General features: G+C 56.7%; 14 protein-coding genes across 14 annotated transcripts; 5 read left to right on the forward strand and 9 right to left on the reverse strand.

Moving 5' to 3' along the window:
- Nucleotides 1–574: 574 nt before the first annotated feature.
- Nucleotides 575–1,870, reverse strand: MKK02DRAFT_45710 (uncharacterized protein; the record flags this gene model as incomplete). The annotated part of the gene is made up of 6 exons (XM_053093568.1): nt 575–725; nt 798–996; nt 1,068–1,171; nt 1,245–1,274; nt 1,334–1,416; nt 1,484–1,870. The coding sequence occupies 6 exons, from the start codon at nt 1,868–1,870 to the stop codon at nt 575–577; spliced, it is 954 nt and encodes a 317-aa protein (XP_052946777.1).
- A 195-nt stretch (nt 1,871–2,065) lies between these two features.
- Nucleotides 2,066–3,255, forward strand: MKK02DRAFT_45711 (uncharacterized protein; the record flags this gene model as incomplete). Its single annotated transcript, XM_053093569.1, has 4 exons — nt 2,066–2,087; nt 2,134–2,415; nt 2,475–2,622; nt 2,673–3,255. The coding sequence occupies 4 exons, from the start codon at nt 2,066–2,068 to the stop codon at nt 3,253–3,255; spliced, it is 1,035 nt and encodes a 344-aa protein (XP_052946778.1).
- A 43-nt stretch (nt 3,256–3,298) lies between these two features.
- On the reverse strand, nt 3,299–3,794 carry MKK02DRAFT_45712 (uncharacterized protein; the record flags this gene model as incomplete). The annotated part of the gene is made up of 4 exons (XM_053093570.1): nt 3,299–3,367; nt 3,419–3,475; nt 3,544–3,710; nt 3,770–3,794. The coding sequence occupies 4 exons, from the start codon at nt 3,792–3,794 to the stop codon at nt 3,299–3,301; spliced, it is 318 nt and encodes a 105-aa protein (XP_052946779.1).
- Nucleotides 3,795–4,276: 482 nt separating this feature from the next.
- Nucleotides 4,277–5,142, forward strand: MKK02DRAFT_45713 (putative ard1 family protein; the record flags this gene model as incomplete). The annotated part of the gene is made up of 6 exons (XM_053093571.1): nt 4,277–4,297; nt 4,347–4,416; nt 4,617–4,704; nt 4,752–4,855; nt 4,902–5,030; nt 5,078–5,142. 6 exons carry the CDS (start codon nt 4,277–4,279, stop codon nt 5,140–5,142), a joined length of 477 nt encoding a protein of 158 aa, XP_052946780.1.
- A 116-nt stretch (nt 5,143–5,258) lies between these two features.
- MKK02DRAFT_26462 (uncharacterized protein) lies at nt 5,259–6,729 on the reverse strand (the record flags this gene model as incomplete). The annotated part of the gene is made up of 4 exons (XM_053087199.1): nt 5,259–5,442; nt 5,485–5,576; nt 5,623–6,094; nt 6,128–6,729. Coding segments are annotated over 4 exons (1,350 nt in total), but the record flags the coding sequence as incomplete, so codon positions are not given.
- Nucleotides 6,730–8,198: 1,469 nt separating this feature from the next.
- On the reverse strand, nt 8,199–9,312 carry MKK02DRAFT_45716 (uncharacterized protein; the record flags this gene model as incomplete). The annotated part of the gene is made up of 7 exons (XM_053093572.1): nt 8,199–8,215; nt 8,262–8,365; nt 8,412–8,503; nt 8,557–8,610; nt 8,656–8,903; nt 8,939–9,169; nt 9,219–9,312. The coding sequence occupies 7 exons, from the start codon at nt 9,310–9,312 to the stop codon at nt 8,199–8,201; spliced, it is 840 nt and encodes a 279-aa protein (XP_052946782.1).
- A 154-nt stretch (nt 9,313–9,466) lies between these two features.
- Nucleotides 9,467–11,867, forward strand: MKK02DRAFT_45717 (uncharacterized protein; the record flags this gene model as incomplete). Its single annotated transcript, XM_053093573.1, has 8 exons — nt 9,467–9,696; nt 9,733–10,526; nt 10,571–10,727; nt 10,762–10,944; nt 10,977–11,409; nt 11,451–11,585; nt 11,630–11,722; nt 11,757–11,867. The coding sequence occupies 8 exons, from the start codon at nt 9,467–9,469 to the stop codon at nt 11,865–11,867; spliced, it is 2,136 nt and encodes a 711-aa protein (XP_052946783.1).
- A 37-nt stretch (nt 11,868–11,904) lies between these two features.
- On the reverse strand, nt 11,905–13,229 carry MKK02DRAFT_45718 (uncharacterized protein; the record flags this gene model as incomplete). The annotated part of the gene is made up of 2 exons (XM_053093574.1): nt 11,905–12,606; nt 12,657–13,229. 2 exons carry the CDS (start codon nt 13,227–13,229, stop codon nt 11,905–11,907), a joined length of 1,275 nt encoding a protein of 424 aa, XP_052946784.1.
- A 200-nt stretch (nt 13,230–13,429) lies between these two features.
- MKK02DRAFT_26737 (Six-hairpin glycosidase-like protein) lies at nt 13,430–15,862 on the reverse strand (the record flags this gene model as incomplete). Its single annotated transcript, XM_053087249.1, has 3 exons — nt 13,430–14,606; nt 14,639–15,345; nt 15,377–15,862. 3 exons carry the CDS (start codon nt 15,860–15,862, stop codon nt 13,430–13,432), a joined length of 2,370 nt encoding a protein of 789 aa, XP_052946785.1.
- Nucleotides 15,863–16,426: 564 nt separating this feature from the next.
- Nucleotides 16,427–18,568, forward strand: MKK02DRAFT_45720 (general substrate transporter; the record flags this gene model as incomplete). Its single annotated transcript, XM_053093575.1, has 13 exons — nt 16,427–16,591; nt 16,643–16,748; nt 16,796–16,904; nt 16,939–16,999; nt 17,033–17,248; nt 17,283–17,466; nt 17,508–17,602; nt 17,636–17,714; nt 17,749–17,785; nt 17,837–18,069; nt 18,127–18,187; nt 18,237–18,378; nt 18,431–18,568. 13 exons carry the CDS (start codon nt 16,427–16,429, stop codon nt 18,566–18,568), a joined length of 1,626 nt encoding a protein of 541 aa, XP_052946786.1.
- A 136-nt stretch (nt 18,569–18,704) lies between these two features.
- On the reverse strand, nt 18,705–20,501 carry MKK02DRAFT_26869 (PhoD-like phosphatase-domain-containing protein; the record flags this gene model as incomplete). Its single annotated transcript, XM_053087266.1, has 5 exons — nt 18,705–18,994; nt 19,039–19,126; nt 19,171–19,688; nt 19,720–20,380; nt 20,412–20,501. The coding sequence occupies 5 exons, from the start codon at nt 20,499–20,501 to the stop codon at nt 18,705–18,707; spliced, it is 1,647 nt and encodes a 548-aa protein (XP_052946787.1).
- Nucleotides 20,502–20,995: 494 nt separating this feature from the next.
- MKK02DRAFT_25720 (major facilitator superfamily domain-containing protein) lies at nt 20,996–22,734 on the forward strand (the record flags this gene model as incomplete). Its single annotated transcript, XM_053087080.1, has 8 exons — nt 20,996–21,206; nt 21,239–21,480; nt 21,514–21,602; nt 21,646–21,805; nt 21,852–21,979; nt 22,023–22,183; nt 22,225–22,453; nt 22,488–22,734. 8 exons carry the CDS (start codon nt 20,996–20,998, stop codon nt 22,732–22,734), a joined length of 1,467 nt encoding a protein of 488 aa, XP_052946788.1.
- Nucleotides 22,735–23,075: 341 nt separating this feature from the next.
- MKK02DRAFT_45723 (RmlC-like cupin domain-containing protein) lies at nt 23,076–23,505 on the reverse strand (the record flags this gene model as incomplete). Its single annotated transcript, XM_053093576.1, has 2 exons — nt 23,076–23,341; nt 23,394–23,505. 2 exons carry the CDS (start codon nt 23,503–23,505, stop codon nt 23,076–23,078), a joined length of 378 nt encoding a protein of 125 aa, XP_052946789.1.
- Nucleotides 23,506–23,774: 269 nt separating this feature from the next.
- Nucleotides 23,775–25,185, reverse strand: MKK02DRAFT_45724 (putative cytochrome-b5 reductase; the record flags this gene model as incomplete). Its single annotated transcript, XM_053093577.1, has 7 exons — nt 23,775–24,064; nt 24,115–24,346; nt 24,389–24,455; nt 24,514–24,702; nt 24,752–24,989; nt 25,036–25,090; nt 25,141–25,185. 7 exons carry the CDS (start codon nt 25,183–25,185, stop codon nt 23,775–23,777), a joined length of 1,116 nt encoding a protein of 371 aa, XP_052946790.1.
- Between the last annotated feature and the right edge of the window lie 311 nt (nt 25,186–25,496).

Here is a 25,496-nt window from a genome sequence, read left to right on the forward strand (position 1 = left end):
AGGAGCAGAGCTGTTGTAACGAAAAGGAAGGGTGGCGACAGTGCGGCGCTCACTAAATATTACCCAAAGTGGACGATCATTTCCTAATGGGCCCGAGGGAACACCGACTGAAGCGGAACGGGGCCACTTGCTTCAAACCTGGAAATTTGCTACATGTTGGCCCTTAGCCACAGAGGTCTTCATATCCGCTGCAGGCCTCCTATACATGCTCTGCTGCCATTAATGAGCCCAAACTGCCAACTTCAAGCTCTACTCTTTCGCCACACACATGTATCAATTGATCCCGGACGGCGCTCCGGCGCCTTGTCCGAAGAGGTTTGCTGCTTCGGCCGCGGCCCTTTCGTGGGGTCTCCAGCAGCGCCACCTCCTCTTGCCGCTGAGAATTTCATTAGAGATCGTTCCCGATTTGCTCCAGAGGGGTGCGATCGAATAGACCCGCGTATCTCCTGTCACCTCACGGCCTCAAGACTCAAATGCTCAAATGCATGATGATAATAGATACCCGAGATGATGAACAAGATACCGTCGATACCCGCCCCCACCTGCCCCACTCCAAGGTCTACCTCCCCAAAGCTCACATGATGATGCACCCCTCCCCTTCGTCCTTCTGCATCTGGTCGACCAGACCGCCGGCGTCTCTCGAGCGGCCTCCCTGGGTTCCGCCGCGAAGGTCAACGACAAGGACACCCGTGTTGTGCGAGTCGATGTGGGCTGCGAGATTGTATCTGCGGTCTTAGCAGAGTCCAGAATATGGCGTTGGTTGTTGTCCCGCGTCAGCCGAAAGCATCGTGACCTACCTCCTCATCAAGTCCTCGACAGCCGGCTTGATCTTTGCAACGTGTCCCTGGCTGTGCAAGCCCTTACCGACGATGATCTGCATCTCGGTGTCCCCTCGACCCTGTGCTTCCCGAATGGCACTCTCGGTCCGCTCGATGGCTTCTTTGACGTAGAGACCGTGCAGATCCAGAGTTCCGGGCGGTGAGTCTCGGTTGTTCTCTGAGGGATCAGCTCGGACCTTGAGAGGATATGCCTGGAAGGGGTGTGGCATACGCCAGAGGGTGACATACCGATGAAAATCCATGACGAGGCTTCATCGTCTAGCTGATCTTGACGAGCAGCATGCTGCTTGCCTTCCGCGCTGAGGTCGTGGGCCTTGGCACCATTTCCAGATCTGCATGTCAGCGATAGGCCTCAGCTCTCTCAATACTACTGCAGACAGCAGGGTCAGGATGGACGAAACTCACTGATAAGCCTGTTGACTGGCAGCGAAGCATCTTTCCCATCAGCTAAGACTCGGCGAGGAAACAGCCGAGCGACTGGAGCATTGGCTCACCGGTGCGATTCGTCCCCTTCGTGCCGTGCCTGCGCTCGGAGCTGCATATAATGCTCGTTCGCCTGGTTGATTTGGTTATCGTCCTGACCGGTCAGTTCATGATACCCCGTGCCAGCTCTGTCAGGTTTGGCCATCAAATGATAGCCTTACCTGCTTCCCCGGATGATATGGGCCCAAGATACCGCCCGCTGGCAGCCCTTGCGGCCTGTGCTGCTGCTGCTGGTTCCCAAAGAACGGCTGTTGCCCTCCGTGCTGTTGTTGCTGGTTACTGTGCTTATTTGGCTTGTGCTGACCACCGGGCTGCCCACCCGCCGCTTGGGCCCAAGACCCCCCTTGCTGCTGACCGCCATGATATGGTGCTTGCTGAGGTGGGTACTGTTGTTGTTGCTGCTGTTGCTGTTGTTGGCCGGGATATTGACCGCCGAAACCGCCTTGCCCTTGCTGTTGCTGATGTTGGTTATGTTGTTTTTGGTCCCCTCCGCAAAAGACCTTGAGGAGGACCTGTACGATCTGGCGGATGAGACCTTGGTTGACCATCTTGCCTGGTGGCTGGTGTGGTTGTGGACGATAGGCGAACGGAGCGCTTGTTTTGGCGGAGCTTGAATTTGTCAGAGGCTTCCGTCGGAAAGAAGCCACTTCGCAATGTCCTCGCGAGTGCTCTCGGCCGCCATCACTAGACTCTTCGCCATCTTCCTGCTACATACAGCCGCACATTGCTCAGATCACTTCGTCATGCCCGCTGTATTATCGGATGGTGAGCCCACACCACGCTGCAAATCATAAATACACTTACATCATAGACGCGCTCAATCGATATCGCATCACCCATCCCGACAAAGAACTCCGAACTCTCCTTCGGCGCATATACCTTCTTCCTGGTCTCGCGGCAGCTACCCCGACGAATGATGAGGGTATCATGCAGGGAGGCACTCCGGAAGGCGGAGAAGTAGACGCGGAGATGGAGCGGGAGATCACCAGGATCGAGGTACTGAAGTGGAAAGCTAGCGTGGAGAGGGTGATGGCGAGTGCCAAGAATCTGGGGAGGCAGGGGGAGCGATATAGGCAGAGGGCAGAGGAGACATGTGAGTGTTGATACTGGTGATGTCTGCCAGTCCGTCTGGGAGATAGCTGACCTTTTTAGCGAGACAAGCGGAAGCACTCGAAGCCACCCTAGAGGACGAGAAGCGACTTCTCGCTTCGAAGCTGAAAGAGCGGGATCATATGATCCGGTGCGATGCGGTGTATGCCAAGATCACCGCTCGTCCCAAGTCCAAGGAGGAGCTGAAGGAGTAGGTTGCCGTACGCGATCGACGAGACCATGGCATAGCTGACACACTAGGCAAATCGTAACTCTCCAAGCCCAGATTGAGGCACATCGCACTTCTCACGCCACCTACCTCGATATCGTCCAACGACGCATCGACGCCTTCTCGAGCATCACCCCCATCGTTGATGAAGTCAAGGCAATGGAGCTCCCCGTCGAGACAAGCACAGACACAACCGACGAACCTATGGACGTCGACGACCCCATGCCTGCTTCCCGCGAGCCCGAACCGGCTGCTCCAGCGTCAGATAGCGCCCGCCTATCTGGCTCCGCCCTCCCCTTCCAACCTTCCTCAAGCGCCAGCAGCTCCCGCAGCAACGCCGCCACGCCCCCATCTGCCCCTTCCGCCCGGTCCGCATCGCACGCACTTCCAACTCGCCCAAGCAGGAAGTCGCCGGTCATACCTACTGCGCCGAGCGCTGTCAGGGGTGTAGCAGCGTCAGGCAACAGGGCGGCGTCGGCGAGTCTCCCTCAGCGTCCCAGTGGGCTCCGAAGCTCCACAACGCCGGGCCGGAATGGGCTAGAAGAGGGGGAAGTGGAGGGCGAAGAGGGAGAGGTGGATGATCGGAAAGTCAACAGGGGCGGTAGGCGGAGATGAGGACAAGGCAGATGCATCGCGGCTATAGGTACGAGATCGTGGCTCAGAACACGCCGTCAATAAAGTCAACGACCGCCCCGCCGCCAAGTCCGAACCTCTCCACGCAGGTTGTCTGACATCAGCGCTGAACTTCAACAATGAGAGCTGAGCTAGCAATACTCACTTTGAAAGCGACGTGAGCCGGATCTTCGTCAATGTAATACATCAAGTCGTCTTTGTCCTACAGGCATGAGAAGATGACGACAGGGATATGGGCAAGCTGATTATACTCGCTTTGAACTCGAGGACAAAGACAAGCTGAACGCCCAGATCCAGCCCCTCGGGACTCATCTGCTTCCCGCCCTTGACGGAGAGAATGTACTCGGATCCGTCCGGTTTCGCACAGGACGTATTGACCGACTGGATTGCGTTGATCAGGTCAGGTATGACGGCGGGATCGGCGACCTTGTAAGCGCCTGCACAGGTCATCAGCCTCTTGATTCCTGTGTGTCGCTGGATGCTGGGATGAGCTCACAAACATGGAACACGGAAGGAGACATGGTTGAAACTTGAGGTGTTTGAGCTCGAGAGGTACTCCAGATGAGACGGCCAGATGAGGGATCGACCTACTTATAGGCGCTACGATGGGAATGCTAAGCTAGTCGCCTACAAGGACAAAGGGGTGAGAACTAAGGAGTGAATGCTCACTCAGGGATGTGCATCCTGCACCGGGCGTCTGGCTCGTCTAGAGCATCAAAGGGGGTCTCCCGACCCCAATTCCAAAAGGGGGCTCCTCTTAGCCATGTACTGCCTCACCAATGGGATGGCGCGATATTTCTGCATCTAGAAAGTCCGATATCAATCAGCTGCCGGCGACGGCATTTCAGTAGAGCGCTTCAGACCATATGCGTAGCTTTGACTAGCTTGCCATGAAGTCGATTACGGCATGGAATCACGGTGCGAGCTGCTGCTGCAGTCCAAAGGTTCATGGCTTGCATTCATCAATCATTTCTAGTCAAGTAGCCTTCAACCCTACGTCAACATGGACATCAGACAAGCGACAGTGAGCTCGGTCGTCGATGTGAAAAGAGACAGCAGCTGATATGAGCCAGATAGACGACCTGTTGGGGATGCAGAATGCCAATTTGCTCAACTTGCCCGAAAATTACACCTTCAAATACTGTTCGTTGTCCTAGCTCACATTCCCCTCTAGTTGCTCGGCTTGCTCTGCTCGAAGAGGGCGCATCCGCAGAAGCGGAAGCGATAGAATATGGTGGAGGGAGATCGGGCGCTCTGGTGGGGTCTGAATCAGAGGGCTGGGCGAGGCGGAGAGGACGCTTGAATCGGAACTGATACCTTGAGGAGCAAGCTGACCCATATAGATCTCTACCACGCCCTCACATGGCCCGAGCTATCGTACGTCGCGGTGGATCCCCAGGGTCGGGTCGTCGGATATATCCTATCCAAGATGTATGTATCATCGCCTCCTTTCGAGGAGCCTTTAGCTCACGGTACAGGGAGGAGGAACCCGCTGGCGAGCCTCACGGGCACGTCACCTCAATATCAGTGATCAGACCATATAGGCGGCTGGGGCTCGCAAATAGGTTGATGAGACAAGCGCGTAAGCTGCTTTGCTTCCAGATCAGAGTATGAGCTGATACGAATAGAGGAGGCTATGGTTGCGCACTATGGAGCGGCGCAGATCACGCTGCACGTCCGGAAATCAAATAGGGCGGCTATATCGCTGTATCGAGATACGCTGGGCTTTGAGGTTCACGAGGTGCAGAAGTCATATTGTGAGCTTCGCGTCTCAGCTAGTTGATCCTGAGCTGACCATGCGCAGACGCAGATGGCGAGGATGCGTACGGGATGCGGTACGACTTCAAGCAGACCGCAGAAGCGGCATGACGATATCAGCACGACATGCATGTGCCCCGGAATCGTCTATCATATAAGAGCTACATACAGGCGCGCCGGCCTGGTAAACACCCTCCGAATACTTCTAATTTCTAGATCCACTCTACTTACTCCCGATCCTCCTTCCACACCCTTTCCCAATCTCGTTCTACCATCTCCCCCACGCGGCCCGAGACGGCATCGAACGTCATGTGGCCCGGAATATACGAGTCGATAGGGTTCTCGAGCGCTGCTAGCATGGCCTCTCGAAGCGCCTGATGGTCGTGGGAATGGACGGAGTAGACGTATGGTCTGACGCATCAGCTCGGCCCCGGATTTCAGGGGAGAACTTACGGGTTGAGATCAGTCATGTGCCCATGCTGCATCTTCCAGCTTGTCCGGTTGCCCAGATCGTTCTCATCCCAAGCGAGGATGGGGTTGATGAACTACTAATCAGTCCACGAAGCCACTCCCACTTGACCTGGAACTCACTGGAACACCAAGGCATAAGCCATCCCATGGACTGGGACTGATGAAGGGCCTGCCAGCACCAATGAGCACGAAGCTCTCGGATAAGCGACCCATGAAGCCCTCCTTATTCAACTTGCCCAGGTCAACCACCGCACTCTCCCGTAATAGCTTGCCCGTTGCTGGCGCGTCGTCCTCGCTCAGCCCAACAGCGATCTGGACATCCAGCTCCGACGCTATCTCCGCCAGGGCAGGCAGGGTCCAGGGGAACGACGGAGCAATTGGGGACAGGTAGGACGTCTTTTTGGCCATGAGATACGCCCTTGGCTGGGACAGGCGGGCGGAAGACTGGTGAGGTCGTTGTCGGCATGAAGGCTCGATCGAGTAGGGAAGGGAGAAGTGGGAGGTGAGCGCTGCAGGAGCGGGAGAAAGGGTAAAGTGGGGTCCGCGTGGGTGATCGGGAAGTGTCCAAGCGGGTCCATATGTGGGGTCGTTTCTGGCATCAGTCAGGCAGCTATAGAGCACTCACGTATCCCAGAAGTTGAACCCAAGGAACCTCCACTCCTCCATCCCCCCTGGATTCTCCTCGCTGCGAAGACAATTCCCCTTCTGTTCCCCGAAACAAACTACCACCTGCTCAGGATCCGCTACCACCAACCTGACCTGCCCCGAATACTGCGCGTAGATCTCCATCGTCTTGGCCATATCGTGATTCCACCATCCGAGCGAGCTGAACATGAACGAGTACCCCCAGCGGTTCAGGGCGGTCATGACGGATTGGGCCCAGATGGACTCGCCGAACGTCGCCCCGTTGTACGCCTCGGCGAAGTATACGGAGGAGACGATGATGAGCGTCGTTGCGTTCAAGCCGCATCCAGCGGCGGTGTAGGTGGACTCGGGGTGGACCGTGGTGAGGCGAGCAGAGTGCGGGGTGGAGGTGTTCCGAAGGAGGCCGAAGGACGCGCACCGGTCTAGTCGGGCAGAGACGGCCGAATTGTGCGCCCAAACGTCCCCAGTCTCAAAATAGCCAGCGTCCAGCTCGTCTCGTGTCGGTCTGAGCTGCTCGTCCGGGAGTGCTACCTGCGCGAAGAGGATGACGGCGGCGAAGCCCAATAGGATGAACGAGAGGACTACGAGCCGGGACCTGGAGATAGGGAGACGAGAGGGCAGAAAGCGCCGCCGAGTGCTGCAGGGTCAGCAAGCTAGGCCATACGGCTCAGCTGAACGCTACATGTAGCCTCTAGGCCGGGATGGACTGACCCGTCACGCCTCAACCTTATGGGTTGATCCAGCTCATCCTCCACATCCTCCCCGGGCCCAGTGCGCAATAGCTCGTAGCCCACCGCCATTCACACGCTCAACAGGGGCTGTCCTGGATAGATGATGATGATATGGCTGCCTGATCCATTCCTCCCGTGTGGGATGCGATGCTTGTGCCGCTGAGATATAGGATGATAGGCGAGGGCCAGACAGGGCCCGACGATGTCTTAAGCTCGGCTCGACGTGACTAAGGTGACTGACAATATATATTGCATCCGGACCGACCGACGATCTTTATTACCTGATCTTGGCGAGTGAATAGCCTTCTCAACCATACTCCATCTTCACTACCAGCTGACATGGAACGAGAGGGTATGCCCGACTACTCAGCACCCGCGCCCATGTACATGAGCCTCCAAGCACAATGTAATGGCTGGAACTTTTCGGGATCTTTATATCTCTACGTGAGGCCGCCTTCCCCTTGAGAGCTCCGCATCTCCGTTGACTAGGCAGCCGACCGGCCAAGCCACCAACAATGGTGGAGATGCCAACATCAACTCGGACCTGAACATGCTGCAAGTGACGGCCATGCAGTCGGGACATGGCCACGCAGGGGCTTCTATCAATGTGTGTTGTCTCCTTCTCCGCTTGGAAACAAGCTGACCGCAGCAGAGCATGATGAACGCTACCAATGCGACTGCGTCATCCTCAAGGGGCGCTCGCGCGGCTGGATCACGTTCAGGCGGCTCGCGACCACCGGTACTGGGTCAAAGCGAAAGCGGACGACGGCGGGGCCAGGTACCGGTCGCAACACGACCTCAGCGCAAGTCCAATCCTCAAGGTTCAATTGGCTCAAGCTGATTAGATGTAGCCGCCGTAGTGTCGCTCGTACACCTGCCCGACAAGCCGAATCATCCTCCACCGCCGCCGATAGGGCCGAAAGAGATGGCTCCGTAGTTTACCTTCACAGTGAAACTGTTCGCGAGAAGGCAAGGGAGAGAAAGCGAGCTCAGCGAGCAAGAGACCGGGAAAGGGCGGCGCGGGGAGAGAGAGAAGCTGCGAGACTTCTCCGGCACGAAGAGGAGAGGAACGACCCGACTGTAGCTGAAAGGCGGGAAAAGGAGAGGGAGAAGGCAAGGGAGAGAAAGAGGGCACAGAGGGCCAGGGATGCGGAGAAGCGGAACACACAAGAGCCGAGCATGGCGCCTGCGCCTGCGCCGGCTCCTCCTGCGGATCCAATGTCGATTCCGGGGGGCGTCTTCTTCGGGCCGGGATTGACCATGCTGTGAGGCTCTGCGGCTACGTCTGAACAGTAGTTGAGAGACATTCATCATTGTATGCTATAAAGTTGTGTAACCTGCCCGTCAGCTCATTCGATTGCGCAGGGCCGCCGTTTGACTCACCACCATCATACACTACATCTGACCCAGTCATAAACCCTCCGCCGCCTTGGTATCTTGACATCAATACCGCGATGAATTCGCCCGTTTCTTCGGGCGTAGCGAAGCTGCAGTGTCAATTCGCATCTCTGGCGGTCACCAGTGTCAACCTACCGTCCGACCGGTGTCCTGAAGTCCCATTCTTTTGGGAATGCGGCCTCCTTCTCGTTCGCAGCATTTCCGAGCATGTCTGTCGCAACGTAGCCCTAGAGATCAGCTCCAGATATCTTGCCTGCTTCGAGAACGCGGACCGGCTTACTGGTGATATAGCGTTGACGTAGATCCCTATGTGCGCCCATTCCTGAGCCAGTGACTGTGACTATCAGTAATTGAGCATCTGAGGGGAACCAGCACTCACCTTAGCTAGCATGGTCAATCCCCCCTTACTCGCATTATATGCTGCCTGTCGTTGCGGGCTCATCGCTACCAGCCCGCTGATACTCGATACGAACAAGATCTGCTTGTCGAGCTTCTTGCCCTTCAGCTCTGACACATCGACCGTGTCTGGTCCGACGGAGACCGGGAGGTCGAGCCACGACCGTGCTAGGCTCCTCGACAGGTAAAAAGGTCCGAGCGTATTGACAGCGAACATCTTCTCAATATCCTCTGAGGTCTCAGCTGCGAACGGTAGGGACACATACCATCAGTACTGTCAATAGTCTGTTTCCACTGGCTGATCCCCGCGTTGGCTACTGCCATATCGATCTTCTTGCCCCAGCTCGCCTCGACCTCCTGGATCATCGCATCGATCTCGGCTGATTTGGTCACGTTGCACTTGAAAGCGCGGATCGAGACGCCGTATTTCTTGGATAGATCAGCAGCGAGTGAGGTAGAGTCCTGGCTTGTATAGGTGATGGCCAAGTCTGCGCCAGCTGCGGAGTCAGTGGACGCTTCGGAGGATATGTAGGGGAAGCAGCTAACCGCTAGCGAAAGCCTTGGTGATACCTAGCCCAATCCCTCGCCCTCCGCCTGTGATCAAAACGAGCTTCCCTGTGTAGTCGATGGAGAGCGCCATCTTGATCTTCTGTTGGAGGCACAATGTAAGAAAGCATCATCAGAGTAGAGAGCGTGAGATGGCCATATGGTCGAGCCGGCAATGGATGATCCGGCGCACCGGCGGTGTTTTTGTTTGCTCATCTGCCCTTCAACCTGTTAGATCAACGACCAGCATGCCGTCGATGCAGTACAAGACCTGCGACATCTGCCGCAAGAGAAAGGCAAGTCCAGGGCGACCCCAATATCCACAAAATGAACCGGTGCTGACTGTACAGACGAAATGCCTACCGCCATCAGATGATAATGAGAAGCACGACAAGGAGGCAGCCTGCATGAATTGCGCTCGACTCGGGATCAAGTGCACCTATGACCACGTCTACAAACGTCCAGGAAGGCCCACATCGTAAGTCCATCCCCTCAGCGGTGGCTGATAGCCCAGCTTTACCCGAGAGTCAGGATCAGGGGAGCCGTCCGATGTTCATTCTCGGTCTCCACCAATGCCCTCGCAGGCGGGCAATCGGCCGAGCTTGCCCTCCTTCCACAGCTCGGACAGCCAAGGTGGACCATCACGGAATGGCGGGCGGCTATCCTATCAGGATGATGTCGCCGCCATGGCTGGTTATCAAGTGGACGTGCAGTCTTCTCGGCCGGAGCATGAATCTGCGTCTTCCCATTCGGTGACAGCCAACGGTGGGCACGCGAATTACGCTCCCCGCTTCTCTCCTCTCGGTCCTCGGAGATCGCTTCCTGAGGGCAAATTTACTTCAGGCACGATCGACCCATTATCGTTCCTCGCAAACGCCTCGCCAGCACGTCCTCTCACCGCCGGGCTCGACATCTCCGAGTGGTCGGAGCATGATCTCATCACTGACTGGCCTACCGGGAGTACAAGCGGATCGGGTCGTATACCAGGACCAGGCGGTCTGGTTCCGGAACCCTATCCCGGTCAGGCAGAAAATCATCTACCTGACGTCAGTGCCAGACCGCCCATTCCCACACTGCTCGTACCTCCCTCCTCCCGCCGCGTACCCGAGATACCCCTCCCCACAGGCGGCGCGGACATTCAGCTGGATCACGTCGCTCCCTGGAGTACCATATCAATCATCATTCGGCTGTACCTCGCATACTCCCATTCGCTATTCCCTATGGTCCATCGGCCGACATTCAGCCAAAGCCTGGCGATGAGACGCGATAAGGTGGATAGGGACTTTCGAGCGCTGGTATTAGGTATAGGTAAGTCCTTTTCACCCTTCGCAGGGCGGGGCACTGACCATTAGTGGCATATACGATAGGACAGTCGCCTCTCGGCCGGATGACAGACTTTACTCGCGGCGAATTAGCGTCCCTGCAGCATCGATGTCATCGCGCGAGCATGATGCTGCTAGACCGCAGCTACCGGACGCCCAATATAATGCATGTCGGCACATTATCAGCGTGAGTTGCTGACTATGCCGCCGCTGATAATCAGTGGCTACTTCTACTGTCAATCAGTGGGAAAGACGAACCGCGCTTTGACCCTCCTCGCCGAGGCCTGCCAGCTCATGTTTCTTATGCGGATGCACGATGACGACGCCACTGCTGGGATGGGTCTGGACGCTGTGGACATCCAGCTCAGGAGAAGGATATGGTGGCATGTTCATGCTGTAGACATGTAGGTTCCTGCCCGGCCCCAGCTGATAGCAGTACCGAAGCTTCTGCCGGGAATAAGATTCACCTCAACGCCTTCGAAGGCCGACCTTCCCTTCCCCTCGAAGTGGACGACGAGTTCCTTACTTCACAGGGGTCCTTCCCACAACCCCCAAATCAGACGTCATACATGATCGGCTTTGTCGCCTGTATCCGCCAGTTTCCTCTCCTCGAGGAGCCTATCCGCCGCACCCGGACCCTTTTGTCGAGCCGCAAACGCGGAGAAAGACCGCGATACGAAGATGTCGAGGCGGAGCTGCAGTGGATCGATACCGCTCTTCTGGAGCTGGACGAGATCATGCAGTTCCTCCCAGACATACTGAAGCTGGGATGGACATTCGACGAGCCGATGGATGAGATCAGGCTGGCAGTCATGGGGATGCAGCGGGCCAATCTCGCCATTACTGCTGTTTCTATCCGGTTCGCCTTGGTGAGTTTCGCGCTATCAGGATCAGCCAAGCTGACCTCCAGGCGGATTACAAAGCTGAACTTGTTGAGCCTGGAACGACAATCCTCGATTCTGAACGGGCTACGATGGGAAAAGAAGCGTACGAGACGCTTTCGTGTATTGGTCTGGATGACCTAGCCGCAAACGGGGAGAGCATGGTCCGTCATAGCACTGGACGGGGTGACATCGAGCTGATCAGCAGAGAGGAAAAATCTTCCGGATCCTTCTCGGCCTGCTGAAGTGCAACGGCGAGTCGCAAGAATGGTTCAACATGCTGCAGGACTGGTGGTCTTTGGTACGTGAGCGTGTTGAATCAGCTGACCGTACAGTTCAGCAGAGTACAGTTCGTCCAGCTCATGGCATCGAACGTGGACTCTCGACTACCAAGTCGGCAAAATAGCCCAGAGGCAGCAGGCATCGGCGGAAGTCTAGTCAGTTAGACCTCGACACCTTTGATGCATTGATGCATGTCCACCTCTAGTTGTCCCACATCGCCACGCCGAGATCGTTATACAGATGAGGGATCTCGTATGTCCACTTCTTCCCTATCTGAACCTTCTCAGGCTCTTCTGTCATGGCTGCAATGAGACTGCGGTATCGTCGCATTTTGTCCCATCCGGGTCCCCGCTGGTCCACCCCACCATATTCCCCATTTTCCCCGTTTTCCCCTACACTTCCCCTCATCCCGTTCCACACCTGGATCACCATCTCCATTCCCTCATACCCCAGGAGATACAGCGCGTTCTCCCACAAGCCCTGCTTCCAGTCCACGTCGCCCCCCACCGCCCTCAACTTGTGGACAGGTGTGTCAAAATCCCCGCCGCACATGTTGCGGACGGCAGTAGTGACCTGTCCCCAGAGTGTGCTCGCACCGAGGAGATGCCGAAGAACCGTCTGATGCTCGTATTCCCGCATGGCATCCCTATAGGGGGTCGAGCCATCCTGTATAGCTCGAAATGGGTGGATCGTACGGACGTGGCCGGTGATGGGATGAGTGAGACGCTGAGGCAGAGTGACGATCTCGCCAGGGTGATATGGACGGTCACAGGTGATATCCATTCCTCGACGGATTCCAGGGGTACCGTCGTGGGCGGTCGGATAGGATCGCCAATCGGGAAGGAGGTATTTGACGTATTCCAAGCGGGTGGAAAGGGCGGCAAAAGGGGGCACGGGCTGACTCTGGTTGGATTAGCCCGTATCTGCACATACCAGGCGGAGGAACAGCTCACCCTGTCAGTACCCTCTATCCACTCATGCCATCCATCTTTGAATAGCTCACCGTAGATGAGCATCCTGAACACCACCTCCGCCGGCTCAGCATATAGCGTCGCCGCATCCTCCACGCCTCCATCCCAGAAGTCTGCCTGGGCATACCACTGCTGTCCAACACACCGATCGATGAGGTCCGTCAACGGAGTGACAACCCTCATACGCCATTCCCAGAGTTGACACACTCTGGCCATGCTCCATTCTGCCTCGATAGCCACGGCGGGGACCGAGATGCCGAGATCCAGCACCGCTTCTTCGCCGTAGTAGAAGGCGTGGACGAGACGTCGTAGATTCTCTGTGGACCTACGAGCCCATATGGAAAGGGGTGGTGCGAGAGGAGTGAGCAGAAAGAGTGGGTCTGGGCGAAAGAAGGTCCGGCGGGAGTGGTAGCAGAGAACGAGGAGGGTGCTGGGCGAGCTATATTCTTGTACGAGTGACCGGACTTCGCGGCCAGTGACACTCAGCGCCAGGTAGTCTTCGATGTCGCGTATATATGGGGGAATAAGGTGGAGGACATCAGGTAGGCTGGGCATGATGAGGCGCAAGAACGGGAAGAAGGAAGATGCGTAAGGTTCAAAATTCAAAGCTTGACGCGAGGAATGCGGTGTATGGTTCGGGTGACAGACCAGTCCGTGGCTCTTGCGAGCGGAGTGGCAGATCTCAGCTCCGGTAGCCCGGCGCAGCAAATTGGGAGCCCCTGGCCTGGAGCATGGCATCTCATGCGTCTCTCTGCTCAATAATGAACCTCGACCTGTTTGGTCACCCCATGATCGTGGTCTTGCCCATCGGCTGACCTGGTCACTACCCTTACCGCCTTATCCAGCGTCATTCTCGCCTTCGTCCCATCGCCGGCCTTTCCCTTCCCCCACGATACGTGCGCAGCATTGTCCGCCCCTACTGCCACCTTCGCCTCCAAAGCAGCACTCAGACTTGGCCTCGGGGCGAACAAGACCGCCTTGAACCCCGGCTCAAGCGGTTGCACACCCGCCACTTCCGAGAGGTACTCGTACACTGGCACGCTGCCCCAGGCATGGCAGTCTGAACGCTGCCGCACATCATCCTCCTCCCATGTGGAGAGATTCTGACCGATCATCCTTCGCCATGGATCCCATGCGTCCGCGTACATCTCGTCGTAAATCCCCGCTTTGGCGAACGCCCGGAATGCGTAGAACATCATGACGTATGAACATTTGCCGAGGGACGTGTCCGGATGGAAGGCGGTGCGGAGAAGACGTGCAGAGTCTTCAGGATCGGCAGCGCCGCATAGCACCGCGAAGACTTGGGCGTGCTGGGAGTAGGGAGTGGGTGTGTCGGGAGGGACATCGGACGTGCTGTCGGTAAAGATCCGAAGTTTGGGGTCAAAGCAGTGCCTACGGATGGCGACAAGCAGAGCGTCCGACCTCTGCTCGTACTCCAAGGCGTACTGAGGACGACCGACCTGCCGAACGAGCCTGGCGGCGTGCTGCAGAGTCCACGCGTACAGCATGCTAAAGTAGGTGTGGCGATTCGATTTGCGACCGGCCGTAGGTACGCCCTTACTCGGGTGCTCCTCGGTCTCGTGATAGCCGGTAACCCAGTCGACGTACTGCCATACATCTGCCGGGAGTGCGCTGACCAGCCCGAGATGGTCGACGTGCCGATCGAAAAAGTCGAGCACGCCGTCAACGAGGGGGAGGAGGGGTTTGGAGAAGCTGACGTCGCCAAAGTAGAGCATGTGGTCGCAGATTTGGAGGACCCAATAGAGGGAGAAGCCAGCGATGACTTGCTGGACTTGAGAGGGATAGCGGGATTGGGTAAGGCCTTCGGGCGTGATAGAGCCGGCAAAGGAGGTGATGGTCTGCCGGACGAGGCGATCGTCTCCGGACAGGAGGTAGTGGAAAAGGCCGACCGAGCGACTATCACCAGAATACCTGATATCAGCTGGGCCTTGGTCTGGACTCACGAGAGCTGTTCGTAGAAAGGGCAATCCGAGTAGGCATCAAACATACAGTTGCGCATCGTCCGTATGGAGATGTCAAAGATGTCGCCGCTGAATTGATCTTCCGGTTCTGACCAGGCCGCCTTGATAGAGAGGGGATAATTGGTCTGGGTGGCTTTGAGGGATACCAGGGCGACGTCGCTAGGACCGCAGGTGAGCTCCACGCGGAGGAGGCGAAATGTCCTGAACCAGAATGGCTCGTACGACGTCTCTCCTGCCGGGACATCCAGCGTGACCTCGTCGTGCGGACCGAGGATGAGACCGCTAGAGTCGAGCCGATCCGCTTTGGTCCGAAGCCAGGGATATCGCCGAGGTTCGAGCTCATACCCCTCCGAGTAGGTCACCTTGAGGCGGATAGTGGTGGGCGAGGACGCGCGGAAGGTCCACTTTGTAAAGGCGGTGGAGTGGCAGTCGGCCTGAAGGTCGATGGAGTGCGAGGATGTAGAGGGGAGTGTAAGGGGCTGGCCAGATTGCAGGAGCTGCTCCCACGAGGGCTGACTGATGGAAGACTGAAGGGCGCGAACGGTGTGGATTGAGACAGTGGTCTGCTCTGGGAGAGGAATCTGGCGAGGATGGAGTCGCCAGGGCGGTAGCTCCCCGTTGACCAGGCGGAGACCGTATGCGGAGATCTCTACTTTCGCGCTCTTCTGCAAGTGTGTCCTTTCATTGATCTACATCAGTCCCACCATGACCTAGACTCACATGCAGGAAGACATCATCCTCCAGACCTATCGGGAACAGCGTTCCAATGTCCACCCTTGCCTCCCAGCTCCCCATCTCGCCCGTCCCGATATCTTCCGCCCCCACGCTCCCCACCAGCGTCAATCCTGCAAAGCCCGTCCGTACAAACGGCATCGCTGCCCGTGTGGCGTAGAAGTACCGCATGACGACAAAGGTGATGGTGTTGTCGCCGGACACCAGGAAGGGAGAGAGGTCGATGGTGTCGTATAGCCATCGCTCCGGGCTGGAGCGGGAGGGACCGATACATACTCGCGTACCGTTGACGATGAGCTTGTACCGAGTGTCGGCTGTGCAGTGGATGCCGGCGGTCTGGGGAATGGTGTCGAGGTGGACTTTGCGGGTGAAGGTGACAAGGCGGCCGACGGTGTTGTCGAGCGAGGAGTCCTGCCAGTCCTTCACCCAGACCCAGTTGCGGTGGAGCGCGTCTATCTGCTGCTGGACACTCATTATTAGCAGTGATGGACGTGGCCTGGAAGAGAGTCGGACGCATGTCGCGTCTGTCGCAACGCACTCGCATCAGTCCAGATCAGTCCTGGCCACGGAACAATTAATGCCCCGCGCCGACTCGATGGCCGGCCGTGCACCTCCGTACAGGCATCTCGGGCTTCGGGGCCGACGGATATAGCGGGCTGGACTAGATGCTATATCAGGACTCGGATGGAGAAGATGGAGATAGATGGCCTTCGGATATCAGAAGCAACCTGAAGCATCTGGCAAAGGCCTCGATTTCGCGCTGACGAATGCGCCGAAGCGCCGAACGACTACGGCCCGGCACCGGCCCGGGTAATATCAGCGGGTCGCAAGAGGTCGCAAGCTGTGGCGTGGAGCTATGCATATCTCTACGCTTGCTCTTGTCTGTACGTGGATGTACAGCTAGGCTCCTTTTAGACACGCTCACGGAGTATACCATTATCCCGATCGTAGCTCCCAGCAACATGCGAGTCTATATAACTTTAGGTCCCCTGCCCCGCATTCGCAGGCCCCGCACCTCCACTCTCGCACCCCAACACAATGTCGGTCGAAATCAAAGCCATCGTCCCCATCGAACAGCAACATGAGCTCGCTCGTGCAAGCTCCAAGGAGTCCATTCACAAAATCGAAGATGCAGGCGAGGCATACATCGTCTCTGCCTTCGCGGATCTATCGCGGAAGCAAACGGTCAAGAAGTACTGGAAAGTGAGACATCGAAAGTTTTGCGAGGAATGAGGAGTTTCGACTGATCTCTAGGCTGTGATCTTTTGTCTGTTCGCTAGCATTGCGGCTGCAATGGATGGCTTCCAGACCAAGATCCCGGGGTCCATCATCGCAAATAGGGGCTTTATAAATCAGTTCGGTGAGCCGTAACGAGCGAGTTGCCCGCATACTCAGCTGACCACACAGGAACGATCACCGACTCGGCCGGTCTCCTCCAGCTCGACCCTCTCATTGTCGCGGCGTGGGGTGGCATTTTCCAGGGTGGCGTCATCTGCGGCAACCTATACGGTGGATTGTGAGTATCTGGTACCAGCAATGCTGATTTATAGCCTGAGCGACGTCATAGGCCGAAAGTATATCCTCGCATGGCTGACCATCCTCTTGGCTATCGTAAGTGGTCAGTCCGGGCGAGTCTGATCCCAGGGTGTCGCTATCGAGTGCGTTGCCACCAGCTGGCAGGTCTGGGCGGTCGCCAAGATCTTCACGGGCATGGGCAATGGCCTGGTCCAGACCCAATGTGTTATCTACGTCGCCGAAGTCGCTCCTATCCGCCTCCGAGGCGCTCTCCTCGCCTCTTACGCCCTCTTTTACCAGCTTGGTGGACTCTGCGGTGCTATCGGCCTTCAGATTCTGGCTACTGTAGGTCCGTGTCTTTAGGTTAGCTGACGTACAGTCCCCTGAAGTGCTGGATTTCCGCCGCGTCGTATACTCCCAGTGGGTGTTCACTGGATTGTTTGTCCTCGCTTGGCCCTTCGTGCCAGAGACCGCTTGGTACCACGCTCGCAAGGACAACCACGAGCTGTCGAAGGTTTCCCTGAAGAAGCTATACGGCAAGAACTTTGACGCCGAGCACGAGTGTAGGTTTCCAGAATGCATGTGGGACCGGGCTGATTATCAGATAAACTCATGACTCTTGTACTTCAGGACGAGAGGAAGCTCGCTGCAGAGGCTGGTCAGACCAACTTTACCGAGATCTTCAGAGGGTCCAACTTGGTTAGTGCATTTGCTTGATCTCGCTGACGACAGCGCCGCTTCCTCATCTCAGCCGCTATCCCTCTTTTCGCTCAGCTTTCTGGAAACTCGCTCGTCAACGGTTATACGTCTTGTAAGTCTCATGATCTCCCTCGGGCTGACGCTAGACTTCTTCCAGCTCGCAGGAATGGCCAATCCTTTCCTGTAAAATCGGATCCTGATGCCTTGAATCCGAATCTTGCTGATTTCAAACAGCGGGGCTATGATTGTCAGCCTTATCGGCCTGCTCGGCGTCCTCGGGGCCTTTTTCACCTCTGATCTTTTCGGTCGTCGACCTCTTGCTCTAGGTGCTGGGGTCATCCTCTCCTCCTCTCTGTTCATCATTGCCATCATGTCCGTCATCCCCGATACCACCGCCCGCTCGACCGTCTTGATCTCCTTCATGTGTCTGTGGGCCTTTGGGTACAATTCGGGCATCGCTCCTATCGGTGAGCCAGTTTTGGAATTAGTCGTGAGAGTAACAGGTCTGCGCTGATTCACCCTAGGTCCTGCATACCAAGGCGAGACCGCCACGCCGCGGCTCCGAGCTAAGACCAACAGTCTATCGTAAGTGGTCTCCTAGTGATTTCCTCGCTTCTTACAGCTAACAGACCAGTCAAGCGACAGCCCAGTCACTGTCGCTTGTCTTTAGCTACTGTGTTCCCCTCATGCTCGCCAAGTGGAACATCCGAGCTGCGTTCTTCTTCTTCGGCACATGCTGCTGCGCGACAGCTGGCCTCTACTTCCTCTTGCCTGAGGTGAGCCTTCCACAGGCCAGCCAATGAGTTACGTTAGCTGACATTTATCTAGTACAAGAACAGATCATACGCCGAGCTCGACGAGATGTTTCAGGCCAAGGTGCCAGCTCGCAAATTCAAGGCATACAAGACCACAGCCCAGTATGCGGCGGAGGCGGACCGAGAATACAGGGAGCGTCAACAGGTCTAACACTCGATCAGGTAGTCAGTCAGGGTTTTGTAGGTCTATATGTAGTAAATGTCAGGTCAGGCAACGATCAGTATGAGTCAGCCAAGGCCGGCACATCTCGAGCTCACGACCCCCTTCATCATCTTATGACCAGCCTCTAGATAGCGATACCCTTTCCCTTCCACCACGTGTACTTCCACTCTTCTTCCCCATCTACAACCAACGTAAAGTCCACCTTGGGCTCCTGCCCAGACGTGTCAAAGTCGAACGCGCCGAAGCGACTCATACCCCGCCATTCATGATGCAGTGTGATGTCCGTGGGGCGGTGCTCGACGTGTTCTCGCAGCCAAGGTTGATGGAAGTAGGACAGAGGGGATGTCGAGAACTCGATGACTGAGTGGGATGACGGATGGCCAGAGTGAGGGGAAGGTGGAAGGACGGTGGTGGCTGGCTTATCAGCTTCGGTCTCGTTGAGTAGTTAAAAGGCCTACCATGCTCATGCCTGTCCCCAGATATGATGACTGCGCCGCCCACCGCCCAAAGCATTTCCAGCACCTCTTCTCGCTCGTCAAGGTATCCCTGAAGGTCAGCTCAACCCAGCCAGCCAGGGCAAAAGAACTTACAGCCCAGCTATCAAACTCATCCCCGCCCTCTGACCAATTCCGAGTCACCGGCACACCGCTCACGAGGACCAGCAGCCTTCCCTCCCGCTTTCCCTCTCGATCCACCCAGACCCTCAGATCCGCCAATTGCTGAACTCCCAGCATGGTCCGCTCCCCTTGACCACCGGTGGAATTCGACCCGCTCCGTAATGGCTGCGCAGACCTGAAAGATCGGTTGTCAAGGACAAAGAAGGCCACTTGGCCGATGTTGAAGGAAGTGTATGTGGGTTGAGCAGGATTGATGGGAGGGGGATTGACGGAGAGCTGATAGTGGGCAAAAGCGTCGATCGCTTCGGGGTACAGCGGGGTGTGCTTTGGATCGGTAGAGTAGTCGTTGATGATCTCGTGATCGTCAAACATGTGGATCCAGGGAAGATCGAGGAGGTTGCGGGTCCAGGATGGGGAGGCATAGAGCTGGCGGTAGAGTTGGCGATAGTAGGACTTGGTGTAAGGCGCGAGGGGCATGGGGAGGTCGGAATCTGCATCAGCCAGGGCCAAGCTATCACTCACAGATGAAGTCGCCCAGAAATAACATCATCTCTGGCTTCTGCCTCATCCCGCCAACATGCTTGTCAAGGTGCTCCATCCCGGTCACGCGCAGAGGATGGTTCAGCGGCGAGTACGGCCAGTTTGGCTTCTGACAGCTCGTGCTGACGAGAGAGAATATCTCCGGGGCTGCTCGAGCCGTCAAGAACGATCCCTCGTGTCCAGCAGTCGAGATGTAGCTGTACGTCTCTCCTGGTTGGAGTCCGTCGATATGGACCGAGACGGTCGAGTCGCTGCCGGCGGGCACATGTACCGGGATCTTGACAGATCCAGCAGCATTTGATACGTAGGTGAGGTTGAACGACTGGGACGTAGACCGAAAGAGAAGGCTGGCCGATGTGTCGGTGACGAAGCCGGTGCGGGAGAAGCTGAGTGCGCCGGCTGGATGGAGATAGTGGGCTCGATAGCACATGTCCAGCGACATCAGGACCAGCACAAGATCGACCGCCACTGCCCAGACGATTGACGCTGCGCCGCTAGCGATGCCGAGGACCCCAAGAGCTGGAGCAAGGCCAGTCCTTCGGTCTGCCTTCTTGCTGCGGGAAAGCCACATTGCTGAGAGGGCGGATAGGTGGACAGCAAGTCCGGTCCAGATCTTCGGCAGGGACTTGCTAGCAAATGGTAGCTGTCGTTAGCTCAGCCAGGCTCAGACTTACCAAGCGCAGGAAGACATAGACGTTCCATCTTAGACTCCACGCCGCTACCAGTGCAGCTGTCGTCAAAGCTGTCTTAGCTGTCTCGAGCATGATTTTGACGCGTCAAGTTGGACTGGCGGTCTCCAGATCAGTTTTGCCTTGCTTGGTCGACTTGGTCGTCTGACCCCGGATGCGGCCGCGGGCAAGACGTCACTGGGCGCACGTTCGATAGTGCTACAGGGACTGCCGAGGCGCTGAGGACTGCTAGGCATCTGCATGTTCACTAGATCTCCATGGACGAGTGAGAAGTATGGACTCACGAACGTGTTTCGGGTTTCGGAGGTAAAGACACCTTCGGAATTGTGCCTGTCGACCCATGTGTCCGATCATCACCTTCTTTGCATCTCCTCTTGTTTGAGCAGAGCTCCTCTTATCTTCCGACGCCCCAGTCAAGCTACGGCTGGTCGAGCCGCAAAGAACGTGTCGCCCGAGCGCGACCCTGTCCTGCAAATTTCTTGCTGGACTTGGCGAGCTGACTGAGGGAAGAATTTCTATAAGATGTGCACTGATCCTCCGCTGACCCGTCCTGACCACAACTCACCATCATGCAGACCGCCTACAAGAACGAAAAGACCGCTGAGTCGCCGTCCAAGGAGCTGGATGGGTTCCCAGGTAACCCAGATGGCACGCTTCCCGAGGTCCCTCTGGACCAGCTCGAGAAGGGTCCGGGCACCAAGACACGATTCACCCAGCTCCTGGCAGTCATCGTCGCGGGTGTCGCCCTCTTCTCAGATGGATACAATATCCAAGTCACAGGTGAGTCAAATCGCAGGCTATGCTGACCCCAGCCTATACCAATACCGTTCTGACCGCCCTATACCCCGTCGAGATGACTGTCGAGATGCGGACCCGACTCAGCAATTCTCTTCTCGTCGGTGACATTATCGGTATGCTGGCCTTCGGTCTTGCCTCGGACAGGATAGGGCGAAGATGGGGTATCATTGGCTGTACTCTCCTGCTGGTAGGCGGAGTAGTCTTGGCGACCGCCGCGCATGGAACCAGTACTACGGGCATGCTCTGGATGATGATTGTGAGTCTTGACTAGGGAAGCGCTGACAAACAGATTGGTCGAGGTGTTGCCGGTGTCGGTGCTGGAGGCGAATATGCTGTCTGCACGACCTCCTCTATCGAAGCTGCGGATGACGTCCCCGAGTGAGCAAGCCATTGTAGTTCTGAGGAGTCAGCTGACAGCCAGGTTGCGTCGCCGTCGTGGCCTGCTCGTCGCCTGGTCCACCAATGTCGCCATCATCTCCGGTTTCGTCGGCAGCGCGCTAGTTGTGCTCGTCGTACTCGCCGCTTACGGTGGTCGTCCCAGCGATGGCGTATGGCGGATCAGCTTTGGTGTGGGATGCGTTGTGAGTTGGTCATGAGATCCCGCTTCAACACATCGCTGATCGCTAGCTACCCCTTGCTGTCTTTGGTTTCCGATTGAGGATGGCCGACTCAAAGCTCTTTGAGAAGCACGGTGTACGAGGAAGGCGCTTCCCGTACAAGCTGGCTATCAAGCGGTACTGGAAGTCTCTTGCTGGGTAAGCTCACCTAGATCCTCGTTGGGTGTGGCTGATCATCTAGTTGCGCTGGGGTTTGGTTCCTTTACAATATGGTCGTGTACCCCTTCAACCTGCTCGCTCCCACCATCGTCGCTGGATTCGCGCCCAATCAGTCCCTCTTGCAGACCAACGGCTGGTCCACCTTGGTCAACTCCTTCGCCCTCCCCGGTGCTATCTTTGGCAGTGAGTCCCCAACCCCCTTCACATGCTCCGCTGACACCTAGGTCTGCTCATCGACCGTATGGGACCGCGTCAGACCTACGCCTTTGGCCTGGTCGTCGTGGCCGTCCTCGGCTTCACCATCGGCGGCGCCATGGAGCCGCTCCGTACCGGCGGAACTGGTGCTTTCGCCGCCTTCGTTATCCTCTTTGGTCTCTTCCAATGCTTCCTCTCAGTCGGTCCTGGTAACAACAACTTTGTCATCAGCTCCGAATCTTTCCCGACCGCTATCCGGTGAGTCATCAAGTCTGGCCTGCCTAACGATCAGTGGACACTGCCTAGGCTTCGCAGCTGCTATGGGCAAGACCGGCGCGGCCATCGGCACCCAGATCTTCCCCATCATCCAGACCAAATTCGCCACGCCCATCAAGGGTCAGCAAGCCATCTTCCTCGTCGGCTCCGGTATCTGCGCGCTCGGTGCGGTGTGGGTCATGTGGCTCGTCCCTAATCGCCGAGCCCAGCTCGAGGACGAGGATATCTTGTTCACCCAGTACCTTGAGGCTAATGGATGGTGAGTGTGGAAGATATGCGAGGATGAACAGAGCTGATTAGCAGGGACACCACCGGCATGCACGGCTCCAAGCATATCCAGGAGGAGACTGAGGGCTCTCAGTAGACTGTCCTGTCGTCTCATCGCCGCCTTCCCCATTCTCCGCTCTTAGAGCCTCTCTCTTCGTCATAGATCATAGAATAGATGGAATGCAGTCCGGTCCAGCGATGAGTCGAAGGAATGGCTATATCAGTCGTTTTCAACCGATGACCAGCTACCTTGCCGATGAGATACATACGAATGACAACCTAAACGCGCGAAGTGCTCAACACCACCCCTTTCTCCCCGAGACCCTGTCCCTGCCCTTTATGCACCCTTCCATCCGTCCACATTCTCCACCGCTGCCACTCTCCCACCTCTCACAATCACCCACTCCACCTCCTCATCCCCGTCGTTCATCTCCTTGTGTTCCACATTCGCAGGAATCAACGCCCAGTCCCCCGGTTTCAGGTCCACCCGCTCTCGGCCGTCCGCAAACGAGATGGAGCCGTTTCCGCGGATGGCGTAGATGATGGTGTCTTGGGTGGCGTGATGGTGGATCCCAGAGGAGGAGTGCGGCTTGGCTAGCATGACTATGGGTCAGCGGACAGGTAAGGTTGATTGGGGAGGGGAGGGGGGACTGACTGGAGGAGCAGAGCTGATCGGACTTGTCCATGATTGCGTTCTTTCTCGACATCCCTTCGGTCTGACCACCGGATTGCTGCAAGCTGGCGCCCGGGACGTGTAGGACTGACATGATTGCTAGAGGATGATGGGAGGTACTAAGACAGATTAGGATCGCCAACGGCTTGGGTTTGTGCGCGCCCTGCAGCCCTGCCCGGTCCGCGTAATTACCGGCAGACCGGCTCGACGGCTATAGTCTCGCGCGGCCAGTCTCGCGACGTTATAAGGTTGACGTTGAGCGCTATATCTGAGTATCGAGGGAGCTGACGATTGAGGCAGCTGGCCCTGCGAGACCAAAGTGCAAAGTGCCAATAGTATATATTGTCTAGTAATTAGATAAGTCTAGAATTTGAAGACTTCGTCCGCCATGTACCCCAGATCCTTGAACGCGCCCAACAATTCACCCTGCCTCGGCCCGTCTTTTGGTCCAGCGAGCGACTTGACCTGTGGGGGAGGACCACAGACGAACGCCTTGACCCGATCGTCGCCCTTCGGGAAGACCTTGGAGATCATTTCGGGAGTGACGAAGCCGGTCTCGCCCTTCCATCCCTTGGGCGGCTTGTCGAGCACATATTTCACTTCAAAGCGGTCCGGGTTCTTCTTGGCCAGTGCGTCAAACTCTTTACGTAGGACTAGAATATGAGCTTGAGTCTAGCAGTAAAGGACTAGCGCAGTAACTCACGAATGTCGGCCTCGGTCACGTTCGAGAAGACCAAGGTCCACTTGGTCTTGTCCTCCGGCAAGCTCAGCGAGTGGGTGATGAGCTGGTACATCGGTGTGACACCAGAGCCACCCGAAACGCAAAGTCCTCGGTCGATCTGGTTGGGCTCATACTTGAACTTTGGGATAGGACCCTTGAAGAGAAGTTCGGATCCGGGCTTCATAGCGCTGATGTATGGGGTGAGGAGGCCATCCTGATCATCAGCGAAGGCCAACCCTGGAGTGATATGACTCACCTTGTACTCCTTGATCATGAGGCTGAGACCACCCTTCTGGTCGTTACCAGAGATGGGAGTGTAGGGGCTGTTCATCAGCTCTCCGTGTCCTCTGAGTCTGTGGATCTTCGTCGAGTCAGGCTCACCGGATGACAGGCTTTCCCTTGGCATCCTTGACCTCTCCATCTCCCTCCGGCGAGCGCACCAATAGCGCATTGGGAATCTCTCCGCCTCGAGACTTGTTCTCGTTCCCCTCTCCGAAAGTAAAGTGGTAGATTTTGGTGTTGTGGTTGTAGTTCTCGACCGACTCAAGCTTGAATGGCACCCATGCGTCCCTTATATCGTGTCAGCTAAGACTTCGAGATCAATACTCGACAGACTTACTTTACCAACGCCCCAGCAGCAGCAGTAGACGCCGTGGCCGTCGCTGCTTTGGCCTCCCCCTTGACCTGGTCCAACTTGGCCTTTGCGTCCCCCTTGACATCCTCAAACTTGCTCTTTGCCTGGTCTTTGGCATCGTGCAGCTCCGACTTGGCCTTGGCGCCGATGGAGGGGTTGCGCTGAAGGTAGACGTAGCCTCCAAGCCCGGCGAGACCAGCGAGACCAAGGAAGAGGGGAGTATCTGCTAAGTCAGCTGCTTGGCCTTAAAAACGGACGCTCAAGCTCACTTGAGGCAGCAGCGTTGGGAGCGCCAGCGTAGCCACGACGTGCGACGGGCTGGGCCTGGCTCTGTCAGCTCTGCTCATCCAAGCGTGTCGGACTCTCAAGCTCACCGATCGGAAGGCCGACCGGGCGAGAGGAGAAGCTCTTGACAGCATTTTTCCTAGACTTTTTTTATTTGGTTTTCGGCGAGCGAGCTGTATATGCTGTACCGGTAGACTTGTGCTTCTGCTACTACGAGTTATCAACAGAGCTTGAGGAGATACGGTAAGAGGTGGTCGACGTCGGCAGATCGGTGAGCGAGAAATGACGTTTCGGAACGCACGGACTGCTCACAAGCTAAGTTCCGTCGGAAGCGGAAAGAGCCCGGCGATCACCGTTTGTGGTGGTGCACGTCCGCGTTCCTTCCCTATCCTTCCCTTCTACCTATAGCTCATCCTCTCATCAGCAGCGAGACACCTTGCCCACT

This window comes from Dioszegia hungarica (genome assembly GCF_025882075.1).
Source record: "Dioszegia hungarica strain PDD-24b-2 chromosome Unknown MKK02contig_8, whole genome shotgun sequence".
NCBI lineage: Eukaryota > Fungi > Basidiomycota > Tremellomycetes > Tremellales > Bulleribasidiaceae > Dioszegia > Dioszegia hungarica.